This window comes from Drosophila miranda, chromosome XR, assembly GCF_003369915.1.
Source record: "Drosophila miranda strain MSH22 chromosome XR, D.miranda_PacBio2.1, whole genome shotgun sequence".
NCBI lineage: Eukaryota > Metazoa > Arthropoda > Insecta > Diptera > Drosophilidae > Drosophila > Drosophila miranda.
This window is the reverse complement of record NC_046674.1, coordinates 16,639,099-16,666,653: the sequence shown is the minus strand read 5'-3', so window position 1 is coordinate 16,666,653 and position 27,555 is coordinate 16,639,099. Positions and strand designations below refer to the sequence as shown.

At 45.8% G+C, this 27,555-nt stretch overlaps 2 protein-coding genes across 5 annotated transcripts in view; both read right to left on the bottom strand.

Annotated features, from left to right (window-relative positions):
• LOC108153413 (zwei Ig domain protein zig-8) overlaps nucleotides 1-27,555 on the bottom strand; it is a 42,237-nt gene extending 14,682 nt beyond the window's left edge. Inside the window, exons 1-2 of one of the 4 annotated variants that reach the window (XM_033387167.1) lie at nucleotides 27,419-27,555; nucleotides 22,833-23,031 (exon numbers count right to left, since the gene is read on the bottom strand). In XM_033387167.1, coding sequence (XP_033243058.1) covers nucleotides 22,833-22,872 — 40 coding nt within the window. In that variant the 5' untranslated portion in view covers nucleotides 22,873-23,031; nucleotides 27,419-27,555. Of the gene's footprint in view, nucleotides 1-14,494; nucleotides 14,871-22,832; nucleotides 23,032-27,418 lie in introns of those variants that run through there. The other 3 variants (XM_017283413.2, XM_017283412.2, XM_033387168.1) reach the window with 3 other exon arrangements.
• Nucleotides 5,095-6,698, bottom strand: LOC108153414 (antigen 5 like allergen Cul n 1-like). Its single transcript, XM_017283415.2, has 3 exons — nucleotides 6,493-6,698; nucleotides 6,022-6,434; nucleotides 5,095-5,964 (listed from the first exon to the last, which is right to left on the bottom strand). The coding sequence occupies exons 1-3, from the start codon at nucleotides 6,667-6,669 to the stop codon at nucleotides 5,694-5,696; spliced, it is 861 nt and encodes a 286-aa protein (XP_017138904.1). The 5' UTR covers nucleotides 6,670-6,698; the 3' UTR covers nucleotides 5,095-5,693.

Below are 27,555 nucleotides of genomic sequence, written 5' to 3'. Positions count from 1 at the left end.
CATTTTGGAGCTGGTGCTGGAACTGAAATGAAAATGATTCTTTACAATTTGTCCGATTTGATTATCCGCCATCGCCCTGTTTGAATTGGCTTATTAGAATACTCGATGCCCAAGGGGAGTTCACCGGGGTTCACCCTTGGTATATATGTCAATTGGTTTGATGGCAAAAAATCAATAGTATAAGCCTTTCCGGGAAGCATTATTGTCATCTGATTAAAAATGCATAATTGCCATGTTAAAGTCCGTTGTACGGTGTACGGTGTACGCGGACGGAGGGCCCCACCCCACCACGCAAGAGGAGCCGCCGCCGGAATAGGACGGCGGAACGTCACGCATTGTCTATTTGCGCACATGGCCACTACAGTGCGTGGCACAACTGTACGGCTTGAGCCTTCTCTTCGCTCCATTCAAAAGACTGGCCTAAAGGCTGCCTGTACGCCTGTAGGCCTGTGCCTTGTTCGTTCTTATATTTGTGAAACGCACTGCCTCTAGCAACCAAACGGCAAAGTGAATGACCATCAGCCCAACATGCAAATGGGGAATGCCCCCCCCCCCCCCCCACCATTGCGCTTCTGTGACTGCTGTTTCCTTGAGGGTGGGCGGGGTGGTGCGGGGGGGGGTAGTGTTATTCGTGTGCGCTTCGTTGCATGCCACAGAGACTTGGGCTTGCCATAATTCATATTTCAGCTGTACTCCCGCTGATGTTTATTAATGTTTATTTGTCGTGGTGTTTATTTAAGCAATTATTGCTATTCAGGCATGTCAGGCAGCCGGCTTGCATGTGGGGCGTGGCTGAAAATGCTAATTAGATTCTGCAGAGCCCGAGCGCCAGACGACAACTATTAAATGGCCATAAATTGAAAATTAATTGAATATGAAAATGAAAAGGAAACACTGCCCCGACATGCGAATCAACTGTCAATTAATGTTGTTCCCCGCCAAATACTGTTGCGCTTTCAATTAAGGCGACTGCCGACTGTCCACCGTCCACCGTCGACTAATAAATGCCGATGATCCGTATCCGATCCGAGCTGATTCCCGCTAATCGCATTAAATGAAAATATATTCGCTGTTTTTTGTCTGTTTATTGTCTGTTTGTTTTTCATTTAACAAATGTCCATAAAAAACCGCTTATAAATGAATATGTAAACATGATAAATGTTCAGAGGGGGTCCTGGGGTTCCGGGGGGGGTTTTTTTTTTTTTTAGTGAAAATATTTGCGCAATTCACACATCAAACGAGGCGAAAAGTTTCACATTTTTTCACTCTTCCATAGAGAGATTTTTCTGTTTGATGTTGTTCAGAGGCGGAAATTGCACAAATTGTAGACCACCACTTTCCGGCCACTTTGCCACCCAATCGCCCCATGGCCCCACGGCCCCATGGCCCCATGGCCCCATGGCTACAAGCCTCCATGGCTCCATGGCCCCATCTTCCCAATAATCGCCTCCTGATATTTCTGTGTGTGTGTTGCGGTAGCATCCATTGGTCAGGCGTTAATTGAATTATGTTTGCCGCACAATTGGCCGTGTGGTTGGGGCGAGTGCAACAAAGCAAAAGAAGAAGCAAAAGTAAAGGCGAGCATTGAACATGTTTGATTATTTGGCTTAGAGATGAAAAATATGCAGCCCCCCCCTTCGGGACCCACTCGGAACCCACTCTCAAGCCACTCCCCCTGAAGCGCGGATGGTTTGTGGGTAAAAATTAACAAAAATTGCATGCACAAATGAACTGCACAAACAGCAAATAAAATAACATACACAAACAAATTAAATCAAGTGGAATCGCATTTCAAAAGAAACAATTAAATCAGAAATTAATCGAAATATATCAGACACCCCCGCACCACAGCCGGTTTTCCTGCTTTCCCAGCTCCAGCCATATGGATTGAAAATTCATCGTACAATTGAAATGAATTCATAATCAATTCGAGCACATAAATAATGAATATGTTTCGTACATACTAGTATGTGGGGATATGCATATAAAAAACGAAACAGGAGAAAAATCCATTAAGAATGTTTTAATATTTATTGTGTTAGAAAGTCTGCGATTTTTGGGGCAAATAAAGTGTTATCAAAAGTTTATAAAGTTTATGGCCAGATTAAAGTTGAGATTGTATACCAGCTAACCGTCATTTACTGATTCTCTTAGTGATTCCCTTGGCATAACCCTAATCACTCCCATATTCTCGACGGCCTGACAGAGAACCTCTGCGGCGTGATTCAGGCTATCTGGCTGTTGAGATCAATGTATTATTCATTCCGTTGATGACCCGCACATAAGCAGCTCCGAGCAGCTCATTACAAACAATCAAATGCCAATACGAGGCAGCTAAAATTACACAGACCACAGGGCTTATGGGATGGTCCGTGGTCCCGTCATAGCTGAGGCCATAAAAGTAAATAGTGCCACAAGAAAAACAAACCAAAACCAACACACACACACATACGTATATATACGTATATATAGTGCCAAAAATAAATGAAACAGTAAAACTTAATTTGGTGTTTATGCCGAAAGAGCAGGACGAACCCTAATGACAACGGGCCATAGCCATATCCTTTTGTCTTTTGGTGAGGCCCATCTCCCATCTCCCATCGGAGGATTAATAAGGCAAGTTTCTCTGGGCTCTGGGCTCTAGGATCGCTAATGAACTGCGCCGTCGAGTCCCTGGAAATGAACTTAAGGTCTGCTCTGGTCTGGTCTGGCCAACGCGACGTATGTGTGATGTGGAATATGCGATTCTATGTACATTTCGGGGGCGCTGATTGTCAAATGCCTTTGGCAATTGTTTTGTTTGGCCAACTCCGCTCACTCTTGGCCCCATAAAAAATAATGAAGAAAAATAACTTAAAGCGACGGACTATAAAATAAATGATCCGGCAATGGGAGACGCCTCGGCCATCTCTCCTCGCTGCCCCTCTCTTGGAGGGGCAAACATTCATAAATTGTGTGGAAATTTGCGGCCAAAGTGCCCATGGCCTGCGGTTATGTATATTCCGTACAAATATGTGTATATATCTGCTTACATCTGATGTTCGGCTGGGGCATATTTGTCGGTCATTTGCATTTGGGTTGACAGACAGACAGACGAGACCCCAAGCTCGGATCGGGCTAAAGTTTTGCCCGAAGCTCCATTTATTATGCTCCCATGTATGGAGGCTGACATTTGCTGGCAAAGAGCCCTGGCCAAGTCTCGTGTTCGGGGAATTCTCAGTGCCACAACATATCGCAGCGTATCGCTTCCCCTTCCCACCCCAGCAATCCCCCGTCAAGGACAAATAAATCAAAGCCTACTTTGCCATTTTATTGGAATTGTTGGCCAAATTTTATTTCCCCATCCGCCCCATTCCGGGGATCCACGCAAATGTCATCAAATGGATTTGTATTTTTAGCGCAAATTGCATAAATCAAAAGTTTTGCTTTGTCAATTTTTTTTTTTGTTTTTCAGTCCCGTTTTGTTTTGCCAACAAACTTTTGATTGCCTTTTTGGATGTGGCCATGTCCGAGACCTACGCATGGAACAAGTCCGAGTCGGAGTCCTCTTTTGCATGCCACAGCGAGCCACTTCAAACATTCGGCCGAAGAATGGGCAGGGAAACGGGGAAATGGAGGAATCCCAAGACCGAGAAGAAGCACGGCCATGACAGGGGCCACTTTTCACATTCCGCATATTTTTGCCAGCTGTAAGCCGCTTTGTGACTTATGAATCATAATTAAATAAATTTCCATTTAGCCTGTTGACACATCTGAGTGCTCATTAAACATTCAGAATGGCCCAACACTAAATCTGGCACCCGTGGGGCAATATCTTTGAGCACGCTCCGCATAATTTATGCTCGTTTGCAACTAATATCGCATTAACTTGTTTAAAATTCAACCGCAGATTCCATGTTTCGGCCATAAATTGGCGCATTCATTTTGGACATTTCGTTTCACTAGGCCGCAAAATCATTCAATCATCTCAACAATCAAATTTGTGAAGCGTTCAGGGACACAGCCACAGCCACAGCCACAGCCTCTTCCCGATGGACAGACGACCAGTGCCATTAACATCATAATATCAGAGCACTTAAAAGAGTTTATTTATAAAGTACTCTTCGCACTTTAGTTACAAATTAGCTAAATATAAATATTCATTAGATATTTTATCCATTTATTTGGTGAAAAAATATCTCAAAGGTCCTAAATCATGTTGATTTCTAGCTTGAACTTTTTAATGATGCTTTCAACGAATTTCAACAATTTGCTAATGGAAAAAACTGAACAGAGAAAGACATTTTTCATTGCACAAATGTATTTGTGATTCACTGACAAATTATAGAGAAATATTTGGAATAAATTAAATATTTAAGAAAAGGCAAATTGGGAAATTCAAATAAACATTGGCTGGATTAATAACTCTGCAAATAAATCATGTGCATGAAAATGCACTCTTCCATGCCCAGCCACATTGAATGGACTGTGACACCGCACTGGACACAATATGGATCCAACAATGGATCAAGAGTAAAATGTATTCTCTAATAAACCAATTACCAAAAATATCCCGAATATCCCAACCCCTCCAATTAAAAATCAACCGGCGAAAACTGAGAGCGACCCGTCCATCCAGGGAGCGAACAAAAAGTTGCCCCTCCTGGTAATGGTCCTGGTCATGTTCCACGGCATGTCCATAATTTATGGGACTCTCACAGCTCATATAATTTTATATTTCACTTTATTTATGCTCCTCGCATTCATGATTTTATGAGCAGCACAAAATTTGTTGGCCCTGTTAGTTTTACACGCTTTTAATGAGGGCCAGCAGCAACAGCAACAACAACAAAAACAACAACAACAACAAAAACAACAGCAGCAAGAGAAGAAGAGTGATTTTCATACGTGATTTTCATATTGCATCAAAATGAACAAGAGGAATTCGCAAAACATAATTAGCAATAAATATATGGGGCGGTGTGCATATTTTTCAGAGGAAAACGTTTGCACTGTTACTAATTCCAGTTGAGTTTTAATTAAGTCACAATGTATGAGGCCCGGCATTAGGATGAAATTAATTATGGCGACAACGGGCGGCAAAAAACGGTGCCATTTTTCTCTTTTCGGCGCTTTAATGAGCCTCAGATTTGACAAAGTTACGGCATATTAAACGCATAGAAGTAGCAGAGAGACGCCACTAAAAATATATACTCGTAAAGCAGAGAAAAAAATACATTTTCTTTTTTTTTTTCTTTTTTGCAGGGGCCCAACATTATTAATAGGCACTTAGAGAGTGTGGGGGCGGCTGGCAGGGGGCCCAGCAGCAGGATGGGTGTATTACGAGCTGATGAAGACACGTTCTTACATTTTGTATATTGACGTTAAAATTAGATGCCAACTTGTCTCCTTGTCGCATCGCTTGTGCGCTGTGCCCCCAAACAACGCGTATCATATTTTAGATGCTGATGAAGATGGTGATGATGGTCGTGGTGGTGGTGGGGATAGGTCTGCCGAATGGCTACAGATGGATATACATAGGTATAGGCATGGTGGAAGGGGGAATGGGGGATGGTGGATGGTGATGGTGCAGGTGTCTGCCAGAGTGATGATATATGACCACCACGTACTCTGACACAAATCAACATGTTAAATAGACTGTGAGTGTGTACCACAACACCATCCCCAATATCCATCCCGTTCCACCCATATTTTTAGCCAAACGAATGGCGGGTGGTGCTCTCCATGGGCGCTGCTTCGAGGTACTGCTCCCCAGTGCGGCACAAAGGGGGGTACTTGGGATCGGTGCCCGCCTGGCAGCCGAGGGCCTTCTCCCTGTAGATGGGATGATCCACCGCATAGTTGCTGGCATAGTTGCAGGCCATCAGGAAGTCGGGCTCCACCTTGCGACGGACGAGCCGCAAGGCGGCACAGCCCACGAAGGTGTTGTTGTCCCGGGCCATCACAGCGAAGTTACGAATGAAACTGAGGGAAGGGAAGCGTATCAGCGCAAGTTAAGATCCGTTTTTTGGGATCACCCACACTCCCTGTTTGGCCTTGGGGAACTTCTGGACTCGGTCTGCGGTCACATTGGCACTCTGCGACCACCATTCCGCGATGGACTCCTTGATCAACACCTCATCCGTGCGGTTCTCCTCCGGAAGGGAGAAGTTCAGATGGATCAGGGCCAGATTCTGTCCGGACTGCGGAAACTGCCTCGTGTTGATGCAGGGGTCGTGGAGCAGAGCACAGTGCTTGACACTGACTGTGGCAAGGTACTCCAACTCGGGGTGCCACTGCAGTGTGGCCATGCGATCGGGCATGGGCAGCAGAGCGTGGACCTTTCCGCCGGCGAGCACATTGCGCAGAGCGTTGTGCTCGCTGACGATCAGGCCCTGATAATTGGTTATGTTGAGCAGTTCTGTGGCGTTGATCGGACACTGGTTGCCGAAATTCTGAAAGAAGGTTTTTGAGGACGATCTTCCCTGATTCATCGGCGCATATGGGGCTTACTCCATTGTTCCTGCAGGCAATGTGCTTCTTCATTTGGGGACACAAGCCCGGCTGGCAGTAGTCGATGGTGCTGCCAGTGCTGCTGCTGCTGCTGCTGTTGGCCTGCGACTGGGAGTGGACGCCTTGAAGGAGGCACAGCCCACAGAGAATAAATGACAAACCCAAAGCTACGGACATGCTGCTGGCTCAGTCTTTGACTGCCAGTTTGCCACTTGATTTCCCCTTTTATACACGGAGCGGATATTGGGATTGGGCAGTGGATTGGACAACTGCTTTTCAATCGGACACTTGGCCCAGCTGTTTTAGCAGCCTGAATCACCCAGGGAGAGAGAAAAAACGAGAGAGAGAGAGAGAGAGAGAGAGAGAGAGAGAGAGAGTGGGTCTAAGCCCCGACAGCACACAAATAGCAAACACAGCAATGGCCATCCATTGTGGAGAGGGGATTTCGAATGGGATTGGCGACTGGGATGACACTTGCTTGCAAAGACTATCAATGCCATTGGCAGCTAAATAGGTACGTACACAGCCTCCCATCCTCTCCGTCCCCACAGTCGTGTCCGTCCTCCTTCCATCCACAGACTTATGCCACTTGACATATTATCCTAGTTGCCCCCACACCCAGACGCATCCTCTATCCAAAAAAGCAGAGAGAAGCCAAATGAAAACGAATCCTTAAATGTGAAAAATTCCTTTCATAGTGCAATTTAAACTGCAAACAAACCGAAGAGCAGGGACGGGGAATCTCGGCTCCAGCTATTCACAGAGAGATCCAAAAGAAAAGGAGGCAGGCACAAAAACAAAAACAAAAAACGAAAAGCAAAGGCATGGAGAGGAAAGGAAAGGAAAGGAGAAAAGAAAATACGAGAAAAACCAGAGGGAGAGAATGCCGCCGTGTCCTTGCCGTTCATTTTCTACCTCAATTGAAATAGTTTTCTCCTCGGCAGCAAACTGTTGGCTGTTGCAGGCGTTGTTTTTGTGGGTGGTGCAACAGTTTTTCACTTTCATTACAGGCGGAACGGAGCCCCAAACGAGGGCTGTATGAAAACTTGCGGCAGCAACCAAAAGAGGGTCCTTCAAGGGCCGAAGAATGAAGAAAAGGATTACGTCTCTACCATTTTGCTTGACAAACACTCCTCCAGCAACCCTTGACCCTCATAATATCTCATTCTCTTTCAGTGCAACCATTTCTCGTCTCTCCTGCCATCCGCATTGTAAGTGCAACACGCAGTGACAGTTCGCAGGAGACAAAAGTAAGCCGAGTCCAAGTCCAAGTCCGAGTCCGAGTCCAAGCGGCTGGCAGGCCTCTGGATCCTGGTCCAACAAAAGATTTCTTTCTCCCTTTTAGCAAACACATTTAAGCATTATTATTTATTATTACTATTACCGTTGTTGCTGCTCTTGTTGGCCAATTTCATTTTATGCTCTCAAGGAGGAAGAAAATAGACAGAAAAAATGACAGGGGCAAAAGCGCAAAGTGAAAAGAGACAAACGGAGCACGGAGAATGGAGAGTGGAGAGCAGCTGCCTTCGAACGAACGAGAGGCATGGCTAAATCCAATAGCCCAAAGGGGATGGGGCTGGGATGGGGATGGGGTGGGGTGTGGTGTGGTGTGGTGGGGCCACAAACAGGAGAAGGTCAGCAGCTAGCTACAGTTAACTACAGGGGGGCGGGAAACGGAGAGGAAAAAGGGGATGCCAGAGCAGGTAAAGTATCGGCTTACACTTGCTTTTCACTTAATTGGATTTGCCTTGCCTTGCCTTGCCTTGCCTTGCCAGCGTTCGCGCTGTCTCCTTAAGATCCGCATCCCGCATCCGCATCCCGCATCCGCATCCGAGGCTAATAATTGCACTTTGTAATTATTTTTGTACCCTATTTTGCACCCCAGCTGCACCCTTTTGCTGCGTTTGAGCCGGGCTTAAGAAAGCGACAGCCAAGTACTTGCTAAATGTCAATTGCAAATTAAAACTTTCCCAGGGCTTAAGGCCCCCAGCGCCAGCTCCGAGCCCAAACACGAGGTGGTCCTTGAACGCCTTAAAGGGAATTTTATGTGCGAAACAATTTCAATTTGGTTTAATTTCCTTGCACACCAGAATTTATTCAGTCCGCCCATCGATTGCGGGGTTTCTTTTGATTGGCAGAAATTGGTGGCATGGTGGGGGGTTGTGTGTGCGAGAGTGTTGCCACCGCAGCAGGAAATTGAAATTTTCACACACACACACACACACACACAAGTAGATTGCAAAAAAGGGGGTGGGGGGGGGGGGGGGGGAATGAACAGAACTTTCCTTCCTTTTGGCACTTTGAAACATTTATTTTGAATATTTTAAGCTGCAATTTAAATGTTAAGGGCTCCCCCTCCCCGTTATCCCTTTTCGGAGTGTGTGCGGCGTGTCAATAAAACAATGACAAGTGTGCTACGACCAGGGCATACCCGTTAATCGGATGGTAATTTAGTTCTTATAAATAGTCTCCAATCGATCATATGATAAATACCCACTCGGTGATGTACCCTTCTACCCGGCCCGGCACTCGTGACGGGGTAGAGTGACAGACAAAGACAGTTCTCAAGTCAATTCTCAGCTCCTCCACTCTCGGAGTCTCGGACTCGACTTGGGGCATGCTGCAAGCTGTCACTTAAAATGTGCCGTCTCCACTCAATTCGAATGTCACATCGAAGGGAGTCTCACTTGGAGCTCCAGTTTGTGTCACGCATTATTAACACACGCCCGGACAGGCAGACATACGGACAGACTGGCAGGCAGACCGATGCCCGATGCCCGTGTCCCCATGCCCCTTGCCCCTTGCCCCTTGCCCCTTGCCCCTTGCCCATAACCAGACCGACAAATGCAACATGAACGTGAACGTGAACGTGGCGTATGCGCAATGCACTGGAAGGCGGGCGAGTGTCCTGTCGACTGTCTGCCGAGTCGTGAGATGATTGCTAAACGCATTTCCAATGCCATTTTCTATGCGAGATTGTGGCTCAGATTTGTTTGCCTTGCCTTGCAAAAATATTGTCCTCGACTTTTCTCTATTTACGTTTCATTTTTTTAGCTTTTTTGCTTTTTTTTTGTTTTTCCTCCTCAACATTTTCTGCGCTTCTTTTTTCCTCTTTTGATTTTGTTGTCCGCCTGCGCTTATGCAATGCTTTTTGGCACGTTCCGCAATGCCTGAAACGTGCTGGGAGTCGTTTTGCCATGTGTGTGTGTGTGTGTGTATGTGTGTGTGTGCGAGTGTGTGCCTTCGTGTGACATGCAGCTGTGCGGCACTTGCACTAATGAAAAACTCTGGCGGTTGCTGCTCTGAAGGCGGCAGGCAGCAAGTGTTTCAACTACTCTTTCCCCCTGACCGACACTTTAGCCGTGAAGTTCTGCCAAAACCTTAAATGGTCCGAATTCCCTAGAGATTTTTGGCCAGGTATGGGCATGGGCACCGACACACCACTTGAAAGAGGGCCCTCTGCTTCGCCTCCCCCCCATTGGGTAGAGGTAAAGACTGCTAATGAGGCCTCTCCTGCGTATGGATGGATAATAAATAGATAGAAGACATTTCCCCATCAGCACTTACCGGTTTTTACCCTCCCTCACTTCACTCTGACACACGACATCAGTTTTTCTTTCTCCCCACCCCACCCGAAAGCTGGGTTCAAGGTCGTCCAAGATCCGTGTGGAGTGTCGTCAAGCATATTGATGTCATTATCCTACCTTAAGCAGAAGGAGCGGCAGCAGCCTAAACAATTTCGGTGTTTGTGTCTTCCTCTCGGTGGTACACCACCCCCTCCCCCCACCCCTCGATATGCAACAGACAGACAGACAGTTGATGACACGCATCGGTGGCATATGCCACAAGCTGCTTCTAGTTGCCATTCCAACATGCCACACACACACACACAACACGCACACGAACACAGCAATCTCCTTCCCAAAAACACAATCCCCTAACAGACATTGCCAGCATGATGTCGTCGTTGTCGTTGTCGTTTTCGTTGTCGTTGTTGCCTCGTTGTTGCTGCTGATGTTGTCGCCGCGGTTTTTCCTAGAGCATCCCCCCCCCCCCCTCTGTTTCACCCCTCCTCTGGTTGTCTACCGTGTCTGCTGTGATTTCTTGCCAACTGATTTTGTGATTTTCGCAGGAGCCCCTGTGCCACCACTTGGGTGGTGCCACAGCGAGGGCGGAGGTGGTGGCAACTGCGGCTGGGGCTGGGGCCGGGGAGGAGTCTGCTCATTAAATACGCTTTGTCAATCGCAGCGCCCTGCCACTGCTTATCTGATTGAGGCAGAATGTCGGGGGGGAGGAGGCGACTGGCGACCAGACAATGCTCCCTCCCATATGCCCCTCTCCTGGGCGAGTGCCATCCCCGAACATGTGTCCGCCTGCTAGATCCCGACATAATTAGCTGCGTGATCTTTAAATTTGTCTGCACCATAAACGCCATATGGCTGTGGGGTGCAAAATCCGCTCTGTGTGTGTGTGTATGTACGAGTATATTTTATAAATATTCTTGACTATAAAATCCGACATGGCCACACCCGCAAATACCTCCCACTCCTCCTCTGCGCTTCTCGCATAATTGTTATGTTGATTGCAAGTTTCCAGGGAGAGAGAGTGGAGAGTGCGCGACCAGAGCTGAGCAAAAGTAAATTCCCCAATTGCTTGCCAAACAACGCTGTTGAGGGCCACAGCCAGTGCCACAGCCAGTGCCAGTGCCAGAGGAGAGTGCTCTCAGTGTAGGAGTAGCTCTGGGATGGCAATAGGGAGGGGCAGCTTTGGTATGGTGATAGGAGAGAGCAGAGCTCTGCTCTGGGGTGGGGTGGGGTGGCTCCTAGGAGGCATCCGCAATGGCCGTTCCGGGTGTTGCCAACTCGAGACGCACTTTTGACATGCAAATTGTTTGCAATTTTTATTTTTTTTGTTGCTGTTTGCGATGCAAACATCAACGTCCTGCCCCTAACCCCCTGATGATGATTATGCTGTTGTTGCTGTTGTTGCATTTTCATGTTTTTCAACACTCACAGCAATCCCTACTCCCTACTCCCTTCTCCCACCTCCCTCATCCCGCTACTGTCGTTTGCCGCTGCAATTGCAATTAATATAATTTCTGTTTTCATACGCATAAATTTAAAAACATTTTTCCCGGTCCTGTTGTTGTTTAAACTCGTAAACCCCTGCGTGACTTTTAACGAGCGCTGAACGAAAGCTCGCAGCCATTTTGTACCACAATTTGAGCTGCAATTTTTCACACTTGACAACTGACCAAGTCGGCAGCCCTCACCCCGTTTTCCCGCTTTCCCGTTTTCCCGCTTTCCCGTTTTCCGCACTCCCTTTGCATGGTTTCTGTTGGATTTTTTTTTTGTGCGAGCCAGAACCTTCCTCGGCAGCAACTAATTAAGAAAATATTTGCTCAGCTCTCGGATGGGGTTGGGGTTGGGGAAATTGGGCTGAGGTGGGTGAACGGAATACGGCCACACTGGCAGCAGCGAGGCGTGCAATTGCCGCATTCCGTCTGCCGAGACGACTTGCTGCTGCAGTTTGTATTGCTTCCCGCCGCCGCTCCCAGGACGCCCGCCAGGATGCGGATGCTGGCACAATACAATTCTCAAGAATCAACATCTTCGCAATGCCAACAGCAGTCACTGGAGCATAATATCCTCGACCACAGTGGCCACAGTGGCCACAGTGTGGTGTGGTGTGGCGTTCTCGTATACTCTAACCAACAAGCTTGGGTTTTCCTTTAGCAACAAAAGGTGGCATTACTCTACAGGAAGTGTGAAATATTTGTGACTGGGAAACTACTTTAAGATGGGGTTCTTGTAGAATTATTTCCTTACCGAAAACCATTAAAAGATCCCTCTGCGCGGTAAGAGATTCCGTGAACTATCCTCAAATCAGAGACAAAAAGAAACCTTTGATTTGATTCCGCCTCACATGACACTTGGACCGGACCGCAAAACAAAGTGAAGCTTAACTTAAACTATAAAAATCCTCTTACGAGCAGGAATGAAAATAGTTTAGAGCAGAATTTCACTATATCCAAAGTTTTCCACGCATTGAAGACAAACCCTTTGATTCCGCTTGAGATCAGAATGTGACCGCAAAGGGAAAAGTTTCCATAGTTTCGCTTGTTCGCCCGCAAACTTTTCCACAAAGTTAATGCACCCCGAATGGTCTCTCGAATATTCGCTTGGGCCTCTGGGGCAGCTTCGCTTCCCATCAGTCCGCACATCCACATCCACTTTCCGTTCCAGCTCCCGTGCCGGTGCCCGTGCCCGTGCCCGTTCCCGTGCCCGGTTCCGTTCCGCGCCGTACCGTGAAGCCTTGAAGAACTGGGTTACAGGTCAGGTGCAATAGCCCAGATCTCAGATCTCAGTTCTGAGATGGAATGGAATGGGATGGGATGATATGATGGACATTGTTCATCTTCCTTTAGCAGTGCATTCGCCCCTCTCCCCTCATGACGAGGCCTCAAAAGTTCTTGGACCTAAGTTATTCAAAGGAGGTGTCCAGAAATGAAGCCATAGTCAAGGTCTGAATAGGGGTGCACAAAGGTTAACGAATGCTGTTGGGTGGTGGGTGGTGGGTGGTGGGTTGTTGGGTGTTGGGTGGGAACATAATTTTAGGGGACACTCTCTTTGTTTCATGCAAATTCAAGTGCGTTGTTCTGGTGGCCCAGGCGGTGCGGAGCCCTAATGATATTCAAGAGCACAGGGGAAAGGGTGTCTGAGGTAGGGTATAGCGTAACAGTGGCGTCAATGTAAACAAACATGCCACATGGAGCGCCGCAAAAATTAATATTTGTGTTAATAAAGCCCCTGTAAAGGGAACGCCAGCAGTGGGAGCAGCAGATGTGCGGTTATAAGTGTTTACATAACATGTTTTTGGATTCCACATTTAGTCAAGCGGATGCAGGGTGTTGTTTGGGTGTGTGTGTGTGTGTGTGTGCGTGTGTGTCTGTGGTAGAGGAAGATAAAACGAAAAACGTGCCAAAAACCAAAACGCTTAAAATAGAACCCGAAACGTAAGCTCCAAATGGCGCTCCCTTCTCCCTGCACCCCCTGCCCCACCGCCTAATGGGATCTGTCTCTTTGTCCCCTCTGGCACTCTCCATTTGACAGCTGGAATCTACCCATCCCTTTTCCGCCTGCAATTGAAGCTGTGCAGCGAACAATTCAATTAACGGAGTTTACTCTTTTTCCCATTTCAGCTTGCGCTCCCCACCTCGCTCTCTCCTTTTTTTTTTGCTTTTTCTGTGCCATTCCATGCCGTTTGCTGCGTTGGCGGTGGTTGGTGACGTCTCAATTTTTACCATCGCCGGCGGCGTCGATGGCACCGCAGGCCAAAGAGGCGAAAGCGATTGGAATCTCCCACCCCCCCAAGTACTTAACAAAGTAAAGAGAGTAACAAACAAGAGAGTGGAGTGGCAGTAAAGTGAAACCAGCACAGTGGTCGAAGATAACGACTTGTTAGCAATAAATAAACACTCGTACAGCAAGCTATCTATAATTTACTTAACCAAGGATACATTGCCCACTGCTTGTCGTGGCACGAACTTTTTGCATACGAATCTGTTCATTTCATGCTCGTAATTTTACCCCGAAATGAATGCGAAAGCAAAAACTAACAAAAGCCAAGGGCTTAAGTTGTTCTTTTTCCCACTTGTTTCGCTCATTGCAGCCATTGTTTGGGCGCTCCTCTCTCTCTCTGTTCTGCCAGCATCTCCCGTAGTCCCGTCTCACTCTCTTCTCTGCTCCCCACACTCTTGACGCCCACACTTCAGTCTCCCACACCATCAGCCCGCTCTCGCTCGCCATCAAACAGCCACTTGGCATTGCATTTTGGCTTTGCCTCTCTGTTATTCTCCTTGTGCGCGGTGCTCGTGGGGTATATTGGTTTTCTGCCGAGCTTAAAGGTCAAAAATGCAGAGGGAACTTCATGCTCTCTATAACAACCTGTGTCATAATGCCCAATGTAAATACAATTCAAAACGCTCATTTCATGTACTTACTCTGGACAAAAGCAGATGAAACAAATGCCCTAGTATTCCTCGTTGTTAATTTTTTGTTTTTCTCTTTTACTTTTCACTTCAATTCCACGTTTGGAGGGCGGCCACGGCTGGCATTGAAGTGAAATAAAACTTCACAGCATTACCGACACTCTCTCGTCTCCCTTTACGAGTGTCGCGCTCTTACCCGCTGCCTCTGCCGTACAGCTCTCTGCTTAGCAATGAATGAAATGCAATTAAACTGATGTCGATACGAGTTTACAGTGCCTTACTGGGCGGACGGACACGTCTCTGCATGGCTGACATTCTAGGCAGCAAACACCGAACAAAGCAACACCTGATTATTGATGAGCGCCAAGCTTTTTGTTGTTGCAGGCACTGTACCGTTGCCGATGGAGGAGAACGAATGCGTACCCAAGGGCGTGTTTGGAGTGTTATTGTGAGTGGATGTGAGTGGAGCAATCCAGTAGTGAGTGAGAGAGTGAGTGTTTTGGCACTAATGAAGTCGTTTTAGTACCAGTTGTCATGACGGCTCTGGGCGTCCTATTTAATTAACTCAATCCTCGAGTATGTATTTATGCACATTCTGCAAGATCCGAAACGAATTCCACATTTCAGCTGCTAACTAAGTGCAACTGTAGCTGTAACGGGACCAGGCACGACAGCTCTCGAGCTCCAAGCCAAAAGAATATTATTAAAATAAACTTGAGTGCAAACACAAGGCCTTAGCACTTCTCTCCTACTCTCCTCGCTCCTCGCTCCACGCTCTCCGCTCTTCACGCTTCACTCCATCCAAGCGAATCAAGCCTCTGCATACAGTGCGTTACAAAAATGCATGAATGAAAGAAGAAAGATGGGGAAAATAGAGGACCGACTTTGGCGCAATAGTCGTTACGGTTTTAATCTTTAGAAAGAAGGAATTTCCTAGTGGATCGCTGTTACGATCGCTGTTTAAAAACGCCAAACAACTATTTAGGATATGTTCTCCTCGCAGTCTTCTATGCAAAGCATTTAGTTAATAGCCCTTTATGCTAATTATGAAAGTTTATGTATTTCATTGCGTTGTTTGGGCTTAGTGTTCCTAAAGTTTTGTGGGGCACTGTCCCTGTCCGGGTAGTGAGAAAAACTGTCAAATAGTCGAGAAACTAGCAAAAGTTGCACATGCCACACATATGTACATGCATATATACATCTCTGCCACGCCCACACACTTAGTGGGCTGTTCCCATAATGGCTTTTGGTTAGAAAAGGAGTTTGCGGCTGTTGGGGAGTAGAGTGCGCAGGTTAGAGGGGACCCGAGACAAAAGGCAGGGCAAAAATTTGCGGCTACAAGTTCATTTATCATTTTGCTTGAGTAATTGAAATTTCAACGTCGCTCCGGCCCCGGCCCAGGCTCCGGCACAGTGGGGCAATCAATGGGGATGGGAGGACGGGGAGGACGACGGGAAGCAATGCTACCCAGAGGATGGCACCACAGACTCCGAACCCAGACCCGAACCGAACCAAAGTAGAAGCCAATACATTAGACGGTTCCGTTGTCGGTGCCATTGCCGCCTGTCCGGACACATCTTTCGCTTTGAACTTAATGGATATGAAATAAATAAAAAATGTATGTGTATAACGTATTCACCGACACTTTACACTCCACAATATACACGAGACCAGACCAGAGCAGAGCAGAGCAGACCAGGCCAGACCAGACCGCCCCATCCCGTTCCCTGAAAGCATATGCAAATCGACAAGGGAACAGAACCTTCCTCAAAGTCGCCAAATGGCGAACGAACGAGCGAGCGAGCGAACGGAAACTCATTCAATGAGTCTCGATTCTCATCTTTTTTTTTTTGTGCCCCCCGGAAAATCGATTGGGGATTACTTTCGGGGCATCGCTTTTCATTTTTACCTCGTTTCACATACATATTTATTTTTGGGCCTCCAGCTTATCCTCCTCGAGGGGAGGCGGTATGGGAGGCAGGGGTCTTAAGGCTCTTAGGGGTGTCCGCTTACGCATCGCCGCACAAATGATTTATAAGCTAGACAAAGGGCAAAAATTGAAGCCCCAATCCGGATAGTAAAGGCCTCACCTCTGGCCAGGAAGGCCCCCTCCCACCGGCTCGATTGGTGACACAAAAATGAAATCATTTGACCATAAACATTGAACTAAATTCAAAATCAATTTAGCGAAATAATAAAACTGAGCCAGATTACAGGGAGGAAATCAGAGCAGAGCAGAGCAGAGCAGAGCAAAGCATACCAGAGCTGAGCAGAAAAGCTGCTTTCCTAGAAGTCTGTCTGCCGTCGGGCAATTATGTCAACAATTGACTTGAGTGGGCATTGAACGGGCCAAGGACACAAGAGGCTCAAACAATATTGAGAAAACTCCGAATTGTGGCGACAGAAAATATGCAAATATGAATAAATTCTACATATACATACACACATATAGATGCACGAGTGCATGTAGAATGCAATTGAAAAATGGGATATTTATTCAACACTTTGGGTTTAATCACCATATTAAGTTAAGTTTCGAAGATTATAAACTCCCCAGAGAAATGGACTTTCAAGAGGGGCAGCCAAAAGAAAAGTTAACTTCACTAACGTAAACTTTCGGTGAAAAGTTGTGGAAATTTGTGTGTTTTCTTTTCGTGACTTTCGCCTGTTTATTCGCAATATCTGTGGACTTTAAAGTTGTAAGCTTTTTACGGGATATGCACAAGGAGTTGCATACATATAAATATGGCATCAGACTGTTGGCCAACTCCACCGACAAATAGCCATAAATAAGTACCAAAGACAAGCAGACATACGAGTGTGCATGTATGTATGTATGTATGTACATGGGGGTATATATGAGGATGTGTAGGTTTGGATATTGGCAACATCGACCATTGTTGGCCCGAAGCGCAGTCAAGCGGCAGCCAAGCGGCGACAACTGCAGCAAGTCTGGCCCAAAGCTTATTTATGCCCTCAGACACAACAAGACCAGTAGAAGGACGTGGAGACCAAGAAGAAGCCTTAGCCTTGCCAACCAGGGGGGAAAAAATGTAGCCAAAAGTCAAGTGAATTTCCTCAGCACAACACACACAGATACACACTGATGCAGGGAATAAGGAGACACAATGCCATGAAATGTAGTTTGTTATGAATTTCTGCTACATCCTCTTTCGGTTTGGGGGTTTCCTTTGCCCCAGAATCGTGCCCCGCCGAAGGATACAAACACATCCGTAAACAATTTGTTCTGCTCTTATTTTTTCCCCCCTGCACCGTTATGTCTTCGTTTTTTGCCTTTGTGGAGAAGGTTCTCTGATAAGCAAAATAAAGAAATGAACAGAGAGAAATTGAAAATAGGCAACCCTATTACAAGGGTTCCAAACGGCAGCCCAACAAAAACAATTCAAATGAACTGCCCCATTCCGCAAAAGGGAAACACAAGAAGTCCAAGAATTTATTCAAGTTGCACCCACAACAACAACAGCAACAAAAAAAGGGTTAAAAGTGGCAATCAACGCCTCGGATTACAAATTCGACTTGGCCATGCCGAGGGCGGGCGCCACCCTTGGGAGAAGATGGAACCCGAGAAAGCATTGCCAGCATCAAGAAAAACTTGTGGCCAGCTCGTTAATTACCAATTGTTGGCGCGCGTTGCATATCAGATGGAAATGTTTTTTCCCTCACGAGGTTCTTTCCCTATTCGCTTAAACGGGTTCTCATTTTTTCAACAGTTGCTTCTGTACTTTCAAACGGTAATGTTTTTGCTACAGCCAAAAAAAGTTTTAACTAAATTAAATGGATTTCCAAGGCTTAACAACCCTTTAGACGTTTTAATCTCAGTTGAGTGTAATACTAGAAATTGTTTTTATTTAATATTTAAATTATTCAAAAATTGTTTTAATCACACTTAATACTCTATTGATTTTCAGGATTAGGGCTGTACTGCGGCAGACCACATACCATGTGGGCTGGCAGGCAAGCTTAAGTGTGCTTTCCAATATAATTTACGACTAAAAATACGAAAACATACGGATAAATCCAAATGTGAAGAAAGAAGGATGTGAGCACCACAGTTTCCAGTCCAGAAAAGTAAAACTATTCATCGCTTTGCACACCTGATTGAGTTTTACACACAAATATTTATGTTTTGTGGATCAACTGCTTGCCAGAGCGATTCAAGGGAAGCGGACAAAACCTTCAGCTTTAGGTGGCACTGCTTGATGAAAAAGAAACCATACGTTCAGGTCTCAGCGGTGCACTGCTTGAACCAGAGCTTCAGGTTTAGTCGAGCAACTGCTTGCGGGATCATTTCCAGAGGAAACGAACCAAACCTTCAACTGGCTGTGAAAGCCTTTCTATCTATTGATGGTATTCCAGGCACTAAATTCTATGAAATTAAACTCCATCCAACGCCTTCGGACATTATAATATGATATGTTAATACTGCGATTAAAATGACCGATCGGTAAGTCTGTAAAAAGCTAACCTCCTGCTCCATTTAGAGTGTCTTCCGGCAAAAAGATGGCCACCGTTTCCAAGGCAAAAGCTCAGAGGCAATGTTGAAAGGTCATGGCCTGCGAATCATCACGCCGAAGAGAGACAGCGAATGATTGCATTAAACTGTTGCTGCACTCATCAGAGTGTGAGGGGGACAGACAGCCCAAAAGGGGGGCAGAGCGAAATGATGAGGCTGCTTAGGGCCAATCGCTGATGGCACTAGTGTGTGTGTGTGTGTGGGAGGGGGCGAGCGCTTGTGTGTGTGTGTGTGTGTGTATGCGTGTTTCACTGTGTCAACGTAATTTTTCTTTCGCTCTCTCTGCCCCACTTCAGACCAGTTCCTGTTTGCCATTTCAATTCCATATGCACAAAGCAAATAGGCAAACAAATTGTGGGGGGAATGAGGTGTGGATGGTGGCGGTAGTGTGGTGTGTGTGTGTGTGTGTGTGTGTGTCTGTTAATGCAGCGTTGGCAACACTGCGCTGTTGTTGCTGGTTGTCTTGGCAGCAGCAGGGTTATCGGGAAGGCGGGTGGGGGAGAGGTGTGTATGGGGATTCTAGGGTTGTGGCATCTTGACAGGCAACAACTCCATGCTCAGTGACACGTGTGAAATGTTTTGTTGCAAGGAAGCGAGAGGCGGGCGGCGAGAGGCGAGCGGCGAGCGGCGAGAGGCGGACAGGAGGCAAGCGGGCTCCCAATTTTTTTGACATATACAAGGGGCGAAACGCTGGCAAATTGGAAAGTCAGGCCAAAAGTTGACAGGATTTGCGCGCAAAAGGATTTAGACCGGGAAATATATACCAGGGCGATGTGCTTCGAACAGGAAGTGGAAACTGGAGCAACAGAGAGAGGATTCAGCGGCAGGGAGATCTCGAAAGCAGGATAATCGACTGCCTGTCATTGTGTTTACACTAAATTTCAATTAAATTTTGAGGCCTACTTTGACAACTGACAGTCGGCCAGGATCCTGGCTCCAGGATCCCCACCAGCTAAGCAAATCAAGCATAATAAGAAGAGAGGACGGAAGGAAATCAAGAAAGGAACCACGGAGCCTAGGCAGGAGGGGAGGAAATCAAGCAGTACAAGCAGAGGGACAGGAAATCACTCAGAATAAGTATAAGGAGAAGAAAAGCTAAGGCTGAGGCTGAGACTGAGGCTGAGGCAAAGGATAAGCGTAAAAGAAACAATTGCAAATGCCGCACTTGGCCCATGCCCCCCATTCTCCATTCCCCATGCCCCATGCCACATGCCACTTTTAGGCAAACGACAACAAATCTCGGGGCCCACAACTCTCTGGCAACAATTTTATGCGGGAAAATGAAGCCACTTTTCCTTAGCGCCCACAACAACAAAAAAACTAAGAACAACAATCCCCAAAAGCGACGGACGGGGGCGGGGGCATGGGGCGTGGAGATGGGGATGGCACTGTGCTGGATTTGCCAACTGGATTTAAAATGGAAATTATTTGAAGAAAACCAATTCGCTTTATTACTTTGGGGCATACGCAGCAGCAAAGTAAAACAAAAGCAGTCAACGGTAACGCCAGCAGCAGTGCCAGCGCCAACAACAACAAATACAACAATTGTGCGAGAATGAGAAACAACAACAGCAGCAACAACAACAACTACAGCAAAATACAACCTGAAACAAAGAACAACAAAAGTAAGCGACCATAAAAATTAATGCAATAAAAACACATGGCAGCACTGGCAGGCAGGAAAACACACACACACACACACACACACACACACACAGAACCAAAGGACACTGGAATAGGCTGCACTGAGAGAAGAGGAACACAAGTGTTTAGGTATATAATGGTAAAATATGGGGGTTTGAAATAAGTGAAGTATGGAAAATAGGCTGGCAGAAAAATGTTCTTGAAATGTGACTTAACTCTCGTTGTATGGCTTGGAGACATATTGTTTCTCTCTGTGTAATGGCAGCCAGATAGTGAGAAAGGAAAGGACAAGCTGAAAGTCAGTGTAGCCCACGTTCGATAGCGTTTTTGCTTACACAGAAAGCGTTGATTACCTCACCGATAATTTATCGCCGTGAATGCTGTAAATTATTTGCAGACCTCCTAGGCAGCCGAGGGGACAAGTTCTTATGAAAATTACCAAACTTCTTTGCAGAGTGAAAAACTTGACGATAGATACATACGAGTATATGCAAGTTTTCTGTAATCAAAGGATGAGTTATAGTCTATCCTTTTCATTTGGAAATTGGAAAAGCGTATAGAAGCAATCGTTATAATGAAATCTACTAGCATTAAATGCATATCTGATAATTGCATGAGATATCGATAATTAATTGTATTAATCGTATAGGTTATTGAGGGTAGATAGTCGTACAAAGTTGATTGCTGTTTTTAATACAAATTTGAGGTTTCATTAATGCAATTTAATTAATATAGGAAGTGACGTTTATTATTCAGAGTATTGGAAGTGGGGGATATGCCTATTTCTGACAATGAAAATTCGTTCTCTTTTGCCATTTTGCAGGCGAGCAACTGGGCAAGGCAATTCTTTGCAGATACTCCTTCGAGCAAGTCTGTCTGTGGCAGGGCATTACCCCTACCTTGGCTTCATTGCCTCCATGGGGCTGTTTCTTGGACTCCTGCCTGGCTCTCTTTCTTCGGTCTTGGCTTCCACTCAAGCCTGCAGCAGGCGGTGGCAATTAAAAGGACTTGCGAGTCATAAACATTGCGCTTGAGTGGATTGTTGGGTGGGCGGTGGTGCGGTGTCTGGTTCCCCAAGATCTGTGTTCCTTTGCCTGTTGCTAGCTCGCTTGATTGAGCTTACAGTTTGTGGCTCATAAAGTCACAGAAAGAGAGAAAGAGAGAGTAGGTCCCAGTTCCAGTTCCACTCCCAGTGCCAGTGCCAGTCCCGGCCATAATTACACTTTTCAATTATGCATAATTATGTGTAGAGAGCAATTTGTGGGCTGTATTGTGCTGGGCTTTGGCTCCGTTTAAAATTTAAAGTGCAGTGACACGACACGACCCTCGGCCTGTCAACCCCTGGCCGGGCACATTCCTCATTGGAGCTGCCGCCGCTGTTATGCGATATGCCCCAAAGGCGACCCCAAGCGAGCCAGCCAGCGACCGCATTTGTTTGCTTTGGCTCCTTTCTCTCCAGTCTCCTTCTCCCCCTCGCCCCCTCTCCCCCTCGCCCCCTCTCCCCCTCTGCTCCTGCTGCGAACAGAACAGGGCAGAGCAGAGCAGGAGGACTGACTGCAAGGACAACGCAGCAGGCAGAAACATAAATCAGGATTTTCGCAGCCTGAACCACAAATGTTTTTAAAAGGATTCATCGCTGTGCCAGCCAGCAACAATAATAACCTTGAGGAGGGTGCTTTGCGGCAACATACCCTCTGTACGCCCCCACATATATCGCTTATAATCTTATGCATGCTTAAACAGGATATGGGATAGGTACGAAGGAGCGCTTTACCTATGCCATTCCCCAATCCCACCTCCAAAAGCGAGCAGAACAACAGCAGAAAGGTGGATGTGGCTTGTGCACGAGCGCACGAGTAGGCCTTGTTCTTAGAGTAATCCTGAAGAAATCTCAGTTTCAATTAACTTGAATTGTATTCGCTGTATCCTTAAGCACTTTCGATTTAATTTACTCTGATTCGTCGAACGGTGTTGCTACGCTGTATAAATTTCCCATAGGCGAACGGACGACACGAAAGGCACCGCTCTAGACCTCCTAGAACCCTTCTAGAACATCCGCGATTGTGAAACCATCTAGTGGTCGGAGCTCGTTAAGATCGTTTAAAACTTAGCATTAAATACTTTTAATAATCTTGTTCATAAATAAGTAAAGTGCTTGAGAGATCAACTTACCCGTTAGGCAGCAGAAGAGCGCCGTCCACAGGGTCAGCATTTTGCGATGACCCTTTTATGTTTCTTCTCTTTCAAGTCTGTGGCTCTAGCCTCCTCTTCTATTCCTTTTGTGTTTACCCGCTCTATCAGGTCTGCTCGGTGGTGCTATCAACTCGCACTTTCGTTGTGTTTCTGTTCAGGTTTTGATCTATGGCAATCTCTGGGGAAGATACGACAATATATTGGGTTTTATTCCTATTTTTCGAACACAACAAACCCACGATACGTTCGCATTGTCTCTTTCGCGTGGCCCTATCTGCCCCTCTGTTTCTCCCTCTCTCTCTCCCTCTCTGTCCCACTCGTTTTTTTCTCTCCTTCCCGCTCGTGAATTAAACACTTGCAATGACATTTAAAACACTTAATATCAATGGCAGACAATTTAATCCTTTAACGTTCGTTTGTTGAACTTTTTGTTGCAGTATTGTCCTTGCTGCCGCTGCCGTTGCCATGCCCCGTGTCCTTGTTGCTGTTGATGTTGCAATTGTGTTTGCTCTTTTCGTTTTTCGCTGGGACAGCCCCGGTCCTAGGCCGGAATACTATTTTTTTTGTTTGTTTGTTTGTTTCCCCTTACATTTCGCATTTGCCTGACCGGAATTTTCGTTTTTCCTTTTTAGCCTGGAACCCACCCAAAAATGGACTTTCATTGAGCCTTAACTGGGGATTTTCCCATGTTTTGGGAACATAAATTGATTAAATTTGTTTTGATAAGCCAGATTCTGATCGTATGTGCAGCCTCTTTTGTTGCAAAAGGAAAGCTCTTACATAACTCTGGGCAGGAAATGCAATTTCCTGTTTCAACGAAGCCAGGAAAATCGTCTTAAGGCCACAAAAACTAAACCAAAAGCAACAATTATCGATTGAATGGCTGATGAGTAGGTTGTAATCTTTCTTACAGGGGCTATATATGTATGTACCATATACACACATATATATATATATATATCTGAAAAGTGCTGGCCCCGAAAACGTGGGGCATTTCTAAGACTCCGACTGTGTTTATTCAGGTTGATTTTGCGACCATTTCAGACGGCAAATCATCCTAAGCAGAGTGTCAAAATTAAATGAAAATTGAGTGGCAGAGTGGCAGATTAGAGTGGCAGGCTGAAGGGTGGGAGATTAATGCCCCATTCTTGGGCTTTGGTGGCTATAAGGATGTAATGCAGTCTCTGAGTACTCCACCAGCTGCAGGAATTTTCCTATCACCTTCACCTACTTTTCTCACACCAAGCTCCCCCTTGGGCTCCAAAGTTTACACTACAAATTAGACAGCAGGTTGGCCGGGGTCAACGCCTACAACTCAACCCTACAAAATGGGAAAATAGTAAAGTTTTTTCCCTCATAGAATTCATAATTTTTAATGCATAAACTGGAATTGGTTTCGGGGTTCATGTCATGTCCGCTACATATTTCATGAGTCCGGATCGCATGTATCCTTGTTTGGGTTTTTGGGGGTCCGAAAATAAATTCCGACAAAATTATGAGGTTCTCGAATAAGAAAAGAGGGTAATGGGAAAATGGGAAAATGTACAACAGCAAGCCATATCCTGTCACGCCTCTACCTATGTCTCTGGCTATTTCTGGACCCCCACCTCCATCCGTCCATCCATCTATCCATGTATCCATCCATCCAGCGAGCCAACCACTTTGGCATCAATCAATTTGCTGTCCCCCAATTCCCATTCCCGCCCCCCGGTAGCTGGGAAAAACGGGAAAAACTTTAGTTTAACTTTACCATTTCCCTGGCTTCTAATTTGTTAAACATTTGCTGAGGAATCGCCTTTTTCACACGCCTCTGGGAAAAATTCTTTTTCCAGCAGTACACTTTTTCCGCTGCCGCCACTTCGTCGGCTGTTGGAAATTAATTAAAACTTAATTAATTGCAAACTTCCCCTCTGAAGAGTAGGGGAGGGGGTGGGGGGAAACTAATGAGAGGGGGAGCAAGCAGAGGTAAAAGTCCAATTTCTAGATCCTTTGGAATCCCATGCCAGGGCCATCTCCTGTGTGGCTTCAATCAGGAGTTGCTGCTGCTGACAGATTGTCTCCTGGTCTCCTGATGTCCTGGTGTCCTGGTGTCCTGGTCTCCGGGCCCTTGGCCGAGGACCCCAGCCACTTGTCACTGTTGCTTCCGTAATGGAATTAGAGTGGGGTGAGTGGTGAGGGGAGAGGGGAGGTGAAGGAGCGGCAGGTTTCCAAGACAGAAGTTGAGGCACATTTCCAGACTCCCCAGCAACGTCAGCAATGTCTCTTAAAAGTGTTAACGCACTCAACTGCTGCAGTCTCTTGTTATCCCCTTCTCTATCCAACTCGTATCCCTCCATCTCTTTCTATTACCCGCCTCTCTTCTGTGTGCTAAATGCTGCCCTAGGCTTCCAGGCAGGAGCTGAAGTCGAGCATCCTCTGGTGTCCCTCTCTCTCTTTAATTGTAAACGTCTGCACTTTGTTGCCCTCGTCCTTGAGGCAGTGTGCGAGTTTGTATGTGTATGTGTGTCTGCTCTAATGCTTAGTATCTGTGATTAGGAAGCAACTTAAGTTCCGGGTTCACCCACAGTATTCCCTCTGCTCCTATTCCCTATGCTCTCCTCCTGTTTTCCCCATTGTGTGGCAGTAAATTCCTTGGGTATGAATATTTCATTGAGAAATGTTTGCGTCGGGTTATTTTGTTTGGTTTTTGGGGCAAAAGTTAAACAATATTTATAGCAAAGGTGGCGCAAATAATCAGAGATCCAAATACACAAATGTATTTCTGCAGACACAAAATGGGCTGAAGAAACGAGTTAATCATTTCAACAGACAAACAGTATCCAAACGAATTCGTTGATCATTGATTCCGCCTTGAACCACGCCAATCCAATCCCACCATGAAAGCAAAAATCAGCTGCTTTATAAACAAGTTTTTATCAAGCCATAAATCCCATTACAGTCTTAGGACTTTCTCAACATTTCTCTGAAACAAACAGATAAAGAAGAAGGCCTTGAAAGCACTTGACACTTGACAATTTCCACTGTTCTTATTTTCATTCGCCTTGCCTCAAGTGTTTTTCCTGCAACAGCCGAGACTGTGTGTGTGTGTGTGTGTGTGTGTGGGAAAACTTTACCAGCGAAAGTTTTTCCTTTTTTGCCAGTCGAAACAAAAGTTCATTTTCTTTAGAAAGGCAGACACGAAGATATTTTGAATAAAAATATTGTAGTTCTTCCATTTGGCGCATTGCGCATACGCAGTGTGCTCGGCAAACAGCATCAGAGGCAGACACCAGCACCAGACCCCCAGCCCCGCAAGAACATAAATTTCCCTCCATTTCCGTTGCTCACTTTTAAGCACAGAGAAAAAAACAATCAAGTATCAAGGCGGAGGGCCCATTCCTTATTTGAGAGGCACGAAAATAAAGGGAGGAGCAAGGATCATTAGTCACTCTTTTCACTCGGCTAAAGTTCTAGTCTTGAGTTATTTTGCATTCATTTAAATCACTGTATATTGTATGTCTGGGCACTGCCAGACATTCACTATAGTTTTTCTCACTGTGCATTGCCTTAATATTTTATGTGTTTTCTATTAATTTTTGTCACATTCTTTTTTCGTTTCTGTTGGGCAAATATTGTATTACACGGGGGGGAAATACATATATTAATGTTCGATATACTATTTGGGACGGCCACCAATTTCTGTTTTGACGCGCGCTTTTCGTGTTTTTCTGGGTGGGGGCGGGGAGCCAACAGATCAAAGATTTGGTTTTGGTTCTTGTTTTTCTTGTTGTTCCAATTTGTTAATTTATATTTGGGTTCTTTTTCGAGTGTTTGGGGGCTTCTCCGGCTCTCCGTCTCTTTCTTTTGGCTAAATATAAAAACAACTTAATTTGCTGCATGCTAATGAGAGGGGTGCTGGTCGGATAGAAAGGGGGCGGGGCTGGAGGTCGTTGTGTGGGCGTTTAACACTTTTATAATTTGTTTGGCTGCGGCTCTCCTTCTGTTGATTGTCGGTCTCTTGGTCTCTTGGTCTTTTGTCGCCTGCCACAGCTGACACGCACCAATTTTTGGGTGTTTCTCTCTAGGTTTTCTTTCGAAACGAAATCGTACATAATTTTTGAGACGATGTCATAAAGTCACAGTATTCGCGTGCTTAGCGCATTTTAACTTAACTGCTCGACAGAAATAACAGCCACAATAACTGGAACAAAAACAGCGACAAAAGCGACAAAAGGTCATTCAATTTTTTGTTGTTTGGGGGGCCTGCCGGCAATAAGGCAATGAGGCAACAAGGCTTTTCCTGCGTTTTCACACGTTTTCCAAAATTTACGACCCAATTTTGGGCTCCTTCCTTCTCTGACACACACACACACAAACACACACACATTCACACATTGAGTCCCGCAAGTCTGGTCCTATATAAATATGTATATATATTCAATATACTTGTATATTTTATATTTGTAGATATTTTAAGTAATTACGTTTATGACAAGACAAAAAAAAAAAAAAAAAAAAAAAATCACACTTATATGCACATCTGGCGATGGTGGATACTTTCGCGTCTCACGTTTTTTGGGCATTACATTTTCATAAACTTTTTCGTTGGGGAATTCCTCGGTCTTGAAGTTGGGTTCGTGATTCTCAATAATTATCGCGTTGTGGGGCGCCGCCTTCGCCCGCGTACTACGTTGAATGTCGCGCTAAAACTGAAACTGATTTG

Bases quoted from the DNA above. Each gene is read 5' to 3' on its own strand.
- LOC108153414 (XM_017283415.2), bottom strand. From the start codon at position 6,669: ATGTCCGTAGCTTTGGGTTTGTCATTTATTCTCTGTGGGCTGTGCCTC. The intron at 6,435-6,492 runs GTAAGCCCCATA...ACCTTCTTTCAG, and splicing joins TTGCCTGCAGGAACAATGGA to AATTTCGGCAACCAGTGTCC. The intron at 5,965-6,021 runs GTGGGTGATCCC...CCCTTCCCTCAG, and splicing joins CCCAAGGCCAAACAGGGAGT to TTTCATTCGTAACTTCGCTG.